This window comes from Mastomys coucha, unplaced genomic scaffold, assembly GCF_008632895.1.
Source record: "Mastomys coucha isolate ucsf_1 unplaced genomic scaffold, UCSF_Mcou_1 pScaffold19, whole genome shotgun sequence".
NCBI classification, from domain to species: Eukaryota; Metazoa; Chordata; class Mammalia; order Rodentia; family Muridae; genus Mastomys; species Mastomys coucha.
Window position 1 is genome coordinate 19,921,259 of NW_022196901.1, and position 8,881 is coordinate 19,930,139.

At 46.2% G+C, this 8,881-nt stretch overlaps 1 protein-coding gene and 1 long non-coding RNA gene across 4 annotated transcripts in view; one reads left to right on the top strand and one right to left on the bottom strand.

Moving 5' to 3' along the window:
* LOC116097573 overlaps positions 1-2,232 on the bottom strand; it is a 7,413-nt gene extending 5,181 nt beyond the window's left edge. Inside the window, exons 1-2 of one of the 2 annotated variants that reach the window (XR_004121471.1) lie at positions 2,162-2,232; positions 1,879-2,003 (exon numbers count right to left, since the gene is read on the bottom strand). This is a non-coding gene — a long non-coding RNA (uncharacterized LOC116097573). Of the gene's footprint in view, positions 1-1,781; positions 2,004-2,161 lie in introns of those variants that run through there. The other variant, XR_004121472.1, reaches the window with a different exon arrangement.
* Positions 2,233-2,299: 67 nt separating this feature from the next.
* Positions 2,300-8,881, top strand: part of Galntl5 (polypeptide N-acetylgalactosaminyltransferase like 5) — a 58,400-nt gene continuing 51,818 nt past the window's right edge. For both annotated transcript variants that reach the window (XM_031380205.1, XM_031380207.1), the window contains exons 1-2: positions 2,300-2,499; positions 8,245-8,468. In XM_031380205.1, the coding sequence (XP_031236065.1) occupies positions 8,276-8,468 (193 nt within the window). In that variant the 5' untranslated portion in view covers positions 2,300-2,499; positions 8,245-8,275. The remainder of the gene's footprint in view (positions 2,500-8,244; positions 8,469-8,881) is intronic.

Below are 8,881 nucleotides of genomic sequence, written 5' to 3' on the forward strand. Positions count from 1 at the left end.
CTGCCCCTGAGATTCTCTCTTCTAACTCTTGTATTCTGTTGGTGATGCTTGCATCTATGACTCCTGATGTCTTTCCTAAGGTTTCTATCTCCAGGGTTGTCTCTCTTTCTGATTTCTTTATTGTTTTTATTTCCATTTTTAGATTCTGGATGCTTTTGTTCAATTTCTTCACCTGTTTGATTATGCTTTCCTGTAGTTCTTTAAGGGATTTTTGTGTTTCCTCTTTAAGGGCTTCTAGTTGTTTACCTGTGTTCTCCTGTATTTCTTTGAGGGTGCTGTTTATGTCTCTCTTAAAGTCCTCTATCATCATCATGAGAAGTGATTTTGGATCTGAATCTTGCTTTTCCGGTGTGATGGTGTGTCCAGGACTTGCTATGGTGGGAGAATTGGGTTCTGATGATGCCAAGAAACCTTGGTTTCTGTTGCTTATGTTCTTACGCTTGCCTCTGGCCATCTGGTTGTCTCTAGTGCTACCTGCCCTTGCTAAATCTGAGTGGAGCCTGTCCTTCCTGTGATCCTGGTTGTGTCAGAACTCCTCAGAGTCAGGCTGTCTCTGTGATCCTGTGATTCTGGGATCCTGTGACCCTGGGCTTGTTAGAGCACCTGGGAGTGCAGCAGCTTCCTCTGGGTCTTGTGGGACTGGCTGTGGAGCCTGGGCTCAAGATCTGCTCAGGATACCAGCCCAGAGAGACCGGAAGGAACCTGAGCCACTCTGCTGGTGGAGTTCCTGTGTGCCTGGTCCAGCTGGTCCCAGTTACTCCGGGTGTTGAGACAGATGTTGGGTCCTCCTCACCTCTGATCCTGAGAGTGTCAGAGTGCCTAGGATTGGAGCTTCCTCTGGGTTTTGTGGGTCTGGCTGCAGAGCTTGTGCCCAAGGTCTGCTCAGGACACCAGCCCAGAGAGGTCGGCCTCTCAGTCTTCTATGTAGTCAAACTGACCTTGCGTTTCTGACCCTCCTGCCTCTACCCCTGTTGGGATTACGAGCCTGTCTACCGTGTCTGCTTTATGTGGTTCTGGGATGGAACCCAGGGCTCCATGCCTGTTATATAGGCAGTCTGCCAACCACACCACACCCACAGCCCTATCCATGCCACTTTTTTTTTTTTTTCGAGACAGGGTTTCTCTGTATAGCCCTGGCTGTCCTGGACTCACTCTGTAGACCAGGCTGGCCTCGAACTCAGAAATCTTCTTGCCTCTGCCTCCCAAGTGCTGGGATTAAAGGCATGCGCCACCACACCCGGCTTTCCATGCCACTCTTGATGGGCTTTTGCATTATTCCCAGTCCTAGATACTGAGAAAATGGTTGGTTTGTTAGTTTGTTTGGTTTTTGTTTGTGTTTTCATTGCCAGGGATCAAACTCAGAGTCTTATGTGTTAGGAAAATTTACATGTGAGTGTGTGTGTGTGTGTGTGTGCGCGTGTGTGCGTGTGTGTATGTATAGACAGGGATGGGAGGTTGGTGTGTGCCTTCTTCCTTCACTGGTTTTCTGTTTTGTTTTGTTTTGTTTTGTTTTGAGGCAAAGCCTCTCACTGAACCTGAAGCTTACTAATTTAGCTAGACTGACTGGCTGGCAAGTTCCAGGGATTCTCCTATCTCTGCCTTTCCCGGGCTAGGGTCTCAGGCATGCACTGCCGTGAATGGCTTTTATGTACATTCTAGCGTTCCAAACTCAGATCCTTATGCTTGTGTGGCAAGGAGTTTCCCAAATGAACCATCCCCCCACCCACCCATTCAAACATGGTCTGCATTAATATCATTGATAAATGACAAAGAAGCACTTCCTATCTAGCTGGTGCAGATGAGCATCCAAATTTATGCTGGGGATGGTCCAGGCCTTCATGCATGCTCCAGGGAAGGGTCTAGATGAGCTCCACTCACCACTTCCTCTATTGAGCTGTTACAGGGGTGTGGTGGTTCCAAGCCTCCAGAGGGAGAGGTCCAATGTACTCTGACTCCCACAGAAGGAATCTCACAAGTTCTTGCCTGATCTTATGTATTGCCATCTAAATGTTGAGCAATAGATTAGAAAGGAAAAATTAAGGCATTCAGACAGCCCTTGGTCTCCTGTTTCAGTTTCTTAAGTTATTCTGACAGCTGTTCTTTTAATCTCATTTCACAAGAGCTAATCATTAGGCCACGCCCACATGCCCTGGGTTTTGACCTTGACTCTAGAGGCTTTCTGTTTCCTTAGCCGAGGAGGAATGACAAGCGACAGTAGTTATGCTAGGCACCTGTGAATTCTAGCTTCCTGGGTTCTAACTGCTTGCCAGGCTTCCAGACAGAGGCCTCTGTGGGCCAACAATGTCCTGTGTGATGTCACTGGGCTTTGAGAGCCAGCCTGTGGTGGCCTGCTGAACACTCTGCTGCTATAAGGCAACCCAGCATGATCTAGCACCACCTAGAAAATTACATCTTTTCATCATTCACAGACCGATTTCATTTATGACTCTGGTTGTCAAATAACTTTAAAAGCTGCCAGAGAGGCAGTCTCACTGACAGGTAAGGAGCTAGACTAGCGCCTGGACCAGTACGAGCAGTGGTCTGCTGGACATGGGCTACTGTGGACTCTGTGGAGCAGTACTAAGACTGATTTAGCACAAGAAAAGTCTGGCTATGCCTCACCTCTGGAAGAAAGACACCGTGTAGGCTCCAGCTCCTGAGAAGGGGAATCTGTGACATATTTGTGTATGCTCTTAACATTTATTTAAAAAAATCAATGGAGGGAAAGCCTTTGAGGTATGAGGTTACAGGCCCTGTATGGAGAGCAGTGTTGGGAAGATGAAACATTACAAAATGTTGTTTTCAGAAAAATTAGAGGTGGTATCCATCAAAAGCAAGATCATGCTCTCCCGACTCTAAACTCTCACACTTATGTGGGGAGGACGTGTGAACACACCAATCTTCATTCACATTGATGTCTCAATCACTTCACCATACTTTTGCATTTTTTTAAATTTATTTTTAAAGGAGAGAGAGTTTATCTTAGCTTACAATTTGAGAGGCTAGATTTCATAGTGGTGGGGAAAGCACAGAAGCACTGTGGCAGGAGAGGGAGGTGGCTGATCACTCGGTGTTCACAGCCGAGAAGCACCGTGAACTCTGGTGCTCCGGGCTCTCTCCTCCATTCACCTGGCACTCCAGTCCATGGACTGGCATCACCCATGCCAATGCGGATGTTTCCATCTCAACCTAATGTGAATGATTTAGATTCACCGAGAGCTTCTCTCCAGTAATCCTCGATCCTGTAGAGTTGACAGTATTAACCGTTACAGGAATGGGCACTCTGACAAGGGTCCTTTAATAAGATATGCTGATAGCCAGGCAGTTGATCCCAGCACCAAGGAGACAGAGGCAGGCAGATCTCTTGAGTTCTAGGCCAGCCTGGTCTACAAAGTGAATACCAAAGTCAGCTACAGCCAGGGCTACACAAAGAAACCCTGTCTTGAAAAAAAATCAATTAATAATAAAAAAAACCCATAAAGTATGCTGACAAGGCATTTTATAATCATATGTTAGGGAAAGTTTCACTACACCCACCCACTCATACACAAACACACACACATATACACACATGCACACACACACACATGCACACGTGCACACACACATGCACTCCTTTGACAGATTTGTGTATTATAATGAATTTTAGTTATTTTCACTCCCATTACTCCCCTCATCCTCCCCTCCCGCCAGAAACCCTTATTTCTCATAAATGTCTCTGTCCTCCTTGCAAATCTATTCTCTGTGTGTCACCCACTGAGTTCAACTACAGCTGCTTGAATGAGCTTGAGCTGCAGTGAGTGTTGGTGCCAGGACCAAATCCAAGTCCAGAGCAAGTGTTCCTCAAGGCTGAGCCAGATATTCTCCAGCCCTGGCTTTTGCTTCTACTTCTTTTCTGTTTTATTTTTGCACCTAGCTTTTATGTGGGTGCTAGGGGTGGAGCTTGAGACCTCAAGCTTGCAAAACAAGCACTTACCCAATAACTCATCTCTAAAGTATGAGAGGGGAAGGGAGGGAGGGAGGGAAGGAGGAAGGGAGGGGAGGAGGGAGGGAGAGAGAGAGAGAGAGAGAGAGAGAGAGAGAGAGAGAGAGAGAGAGAGAGAGAGGAGAGGGTTTATGAGTGCAGGAACAGGCTGGTGAGATGGCTCAGTGGGTACGAGCACCGACTGCTCTTCCGAAAGTCCTGAGTTCAAATCCCAGCAACCACATGGTGGCTCACAACCACCCATAATGGGGTCTGACACCCTCTTCAGGTGCATCTGAAGTCAGCTACAATGTACTTATATATAATAATAAAAGTTTTATTAAAACAATGAGTGCAGGAACACATGCTGTGGCAGATTTATGAAGGTCAGAGAGCTGTGTAAGGTGATGGCCCTTGCCTTATTTGATACAGTCTTTCTGTTGTCCACCACTGTGTATGTTGGCATAGCTGAGCGTTCCCGGGCCCTCCTGTTGCTGTCTCCCATCTCTTCACAGGGACACTGGGATTACATGTGTGTAGTGCAGTGCCCAACTTTATATGGGTTCTGAGGATTTATACTCATGCTTGAACAGCAAGTGCTCTGCCCACTGGCCTATCTGACCAGCCCAAGTTTCACATTTTTTAGCAAAGTCAATGGCTATAAATCTAGACTTGCAGTATTTATATATACATGTATGTCTAATCATGTGTGCGTGTGTGTGTGTGTGTGTGTGTGTGTGCTCATTTGCATTTGCACGTGTGTATGCACGCGTGCGCTGTGCGAGTGTGTGTGTGTGTGTGTGTGTGTGTGTGTGTGTATTTGTGCCCTCCTTTTGCTGTCTGCCTTGCTGGTGTTTATTACTCACATGTATCCTCATGGAGGAGGAGGAGGAAGACCTGCTTTTCTGAGGTGCTATCTGGAGACGTGTTTATTCGGCTCTGAGGTTTATTTATTTAGATGCTGACAAGCTGTAGAAAACTAGGTTCGATATCATCTAAGTTTGAATTTGTAACCATTTCTCTGTCATCTTTCTGAATTTGGTGTTGCCACCGAGGCATTTAGTGTCCTCCTGTGTAAGCGTCGGCTCTCCTGGGAAGCCCTCTTTGCTCTCCTGGGAAGCCCTCTTTGCTCTCCTGGGAAGCCCTCTTTGCTCTCCTGGGAAGCCCTCTTTGCTCTCCTGGGAAGCCCTCTTTGCTCTCCTGGGAAGCCCTCTTTGCTCTCCTGGGAAGCCCTCTTTGCTCTCCTGGGAAGCCCTCTTTGCTCTCCTGGGAAGCCCTCTTTGCTGTCCTGGGAAGCCCTCTTTGCTCTCCTGGGAAGCCCTCTTTGCGCTCCTGGGAAGTCCTCTTTGCTGCTTTGACGGTCTGGTTCTTCATTGTGTGGGCCTCTCGCCTCCATTTCTCCCACAGCTTTCTGGAATTCATTGCTAGTTAGATGCCTCTGGAAGAATGCCCCACTTTCTCTGAGGTCATCCCTCGCTCTGTCATTTTCCTGTGCTTTCCAGAAAATTCCCTTCTATTTTCCAGTCTTCTGCTGACTTTACTGTGGCAGGCATATTTTAAATTTCAGTGGTCCCTTTTTGTCCTTTGATGCTGTTTTGTTGGTTCTTTGATTGTGGCCCTGATTTTTCAGTTTGAGTACTTTGCAAGTGATGAATTGTTGTTCTTCTGTGGCTCTCCACACATTATTTTTCCTCTCTGGATGTTTTGATCAAATGTCCTGGTCAATCCTTGGCATCTAGATCAGTATATGTGGCCAAGTGGAACAAAACATCGCAGAGTGTCTGGCTAACACTAGGAATTTATTTTCTCACAGCTACAAATACAAGGTCAAGGTGTTGGCAGGGTGGCTTCCAGTTACAATCTTGTTTCTCGACTCACCTGTGGTCCCTTTCCACAAACTGTCATATGTTCTTTTCTCTGTGCATCATTCCTGACTCTCTCATACGGAGAGCAGCTCTACAGGATCAGGCTTAACCTGGAGCTCAGTTAACCTTCGTCACCTCCCTAAGGGCTCATTCATAAATATGATTACATTGGTGGTTGATGCTTTGACATCATTCTGGAGAGTCGTGATTTAGTCCGTATCAGCACTTCATTCCAAATAAAAAGCAGGACAAACAAGTATGGACAATCTGAGTGTTGGAGTAGTTTTGACCATGAGGTCATCTTCAAGATGTCTGCAGAGGAGCTAGCATTTGGGAGGCTCTAGAACAGTGGCTCTCAACCTTATCCCGACTGGGCCTTTCTGGGCTCTGGGAATGGAGAGAGCCACTCTTTCTGATTACATGTGTAGGCTCGCCAAGGCCTGGCTCACTCTAGCCCTGAGATGCTCTGCTTCAGCCGCAGCTCAACCAGTTTCTGCTTCACAATCCTGTCACTTCCCACTCGGCTGCGACCTCCTCTCTCCTTCCAAATTGTGAGCACATGAGCAATAACTTTGTCTTGAAAGTATGTGTTCAAATCTCATGTGCCTGGGCTTGGCATGTGGCTTGGTTAGTATTTTTCTAGCATATACAAACCCCTGGATTTGGCCCCCAGTACATTCCAAAATCAGGCATGGTAACTTCAGTACTCAGGAGAGAGAGGCAGAAAAATCATAAGCTCAAAGTCATCTTTGGCTAGTAAATGAGTTTGAGTTCAACCTGGCCTACATGAGACCTTATCTTAAAAAACAAAACCAAAGCAAAGCCCAAACTCACTTGCATCCACGGCTCCTGCCTGCTCCCACAAGAGTGTTCAGCTTTACTTTTCTCACAGTTGAGTCCAAGCAAGGATACAAATACATGCATGTGGACCACTATCTTTGAAACAAATCTCTCGATAGGATATGAATACAAGCATGTTGATCACCGCCTTAAAACGAAATTCCTCAATATACTGTATGACAAATGCATCAGAAGGCTCTGCTGACCTGAGTATTTGTGCCACTGTGCTGCAGAGGTTTTCAGGAGCCAGCTCTAACAATTCGGTAGGCTCTGTCTTTTCCTCCCAACAGGCCGGAACAGTGGGACCCTGTGCACATCACTCGTTCACGGGTTTCTTCACGCACCTGCTGCACATGAGCAACCACAATCAGGAACACTACTCATGTTCTGCAAATTACACTATGCTCTGCTTGCTTCTGTGTGTGCATGTGTGTGTATGTGTGTGCGTGCATGTGTGTGTGCATGCATGTATATGTGTGTGTGCGTGCGTGTGTATGCATGTATGTGTATGTGTGTGTGCATGTGCGTGAGTGTGTACGTGTGCGTGTATGTGGGTGTGTGTGCGTGGGTGTGCATGTGCGTATGTGTGTGTGCGCGCGTGTGTGTGTGTATGTGTGTGCATGTGCGTGTGTGTATGTGTGTGTGTGTGTGTATGTGTGTGTGTATGTGTGCGTGTGTGTATACCCATGTGGGAGGTGTACGTTCATGTGAGTACATGCGTGTTGACAACCGAGATGAATGCTGAATACCCTTCCTTGATTTATCCTATGAGACAGGGCCTCTCACAAGATCTGAAGGTGAGTGACTTTTCTAGGCTAGCTGGCCAGAGAGCTTCAGGGGTCTGTCTCCTGCCTTCCTTAGTCAAATGCTGCCCTGTCTGGCTTTTTATGTGAGGTCTTCCTATTTGCCAGGTTCCTGGCTGCCTCTGCTTGTTCCCTGCTCATGATCATGGCTTTAAAACCTGCTACTGCGTTAGTCAGCTCCAGCTGACTAAAATTGCACCACTGAAAGGAAAACCTCCTGTTAGCAAGCCTGCCGAGAAAAGCTTTGGTTGTGTCTGACTGTGAATGCCAGTGTCATTTGGAGACATTCGTGTGTGCGTGTGCACTCCTATTCTACCTTCACTGCTTAGAACCCAAACCGTGGCGTCCACTTACCATCCCCTCAGCAGCAGGACGCAGTCCTCCCTCGCTCCTCTCTTCAGCATGACTGTGCATGCTTTCCACTTCAGTTTGGCTTGTGTGTGGCCAGGGTTGAGGGGTTTATGCTCCCTCTCCGTGGATTGGGCATGGATAAGAGATGACAACGCTGCTCCGCTGTGTTACCTCCTCCTCTCCTTGAGTTCTTTGGTCAAGGGGTAGGGCAAGGACTTTAAATCACACTGCCTGTTTCATGCTAACCTAGCTGGATGCTGACCCTATATATGTGTGAGGAACTTTTGTGACACAAAAGATAGTTTTTTTATTCAAAAGTATCAAAATGATTGTTCTTAAAACACTGAAAACAGAATTTAATCCAGTGGAAAATTGAAAAACCAGAATTATCTAATTAAGCTCTTACATTGATCTTGCCTAGGAAACTGGAATTTTAAAATGTGAAATCCACAATGAAAAGTATCATACTTCAGTGTTTATTGTGTGCATTCCTGGCCATCGGGCTCTGGACAGCTATGTTACTTTTGTTTTTGCACCTTGAACAAGAGGACATGCTGGAGAAGGAAAATGAGGAACTCCTAGAGAAAAGGTCACTCGGAAAAAATGTGCATCAGCAAACCCATCACTCAGAGGGCACTCTTGATGGTAAGTCTGATGCAGATGAACCTGGAAAATCTGAATTATATCCAGGGACAAATTGTGATGTTTCTGTTTACCACTTTCAAGGGAAAATATCAGAATTCAGTATTTAGAAGAATAAGAAAATAATCTCCTTCAGGTGGGTAATTCAACTTTCAAACTATAAAATGCCTCATCTATGGATATGTTATACCCAGAACTCAATAGGGTATATACACATACATTTACCACCTATATTTCTCATTTATTATTCTTAAAACACTGAAAGCAGAATTTAATCCAAGTGGAAAATTGAAAAACCAGAATTATCTAATTAAGCTCTCTTACATTGATCTTGCCTAGGAAATTGGATTTTAAAAATGTGAAATCCAGCCGGGCGGTGGTGGCGCACGCCTTTAATCCCAGCACTTGGGAGGCAG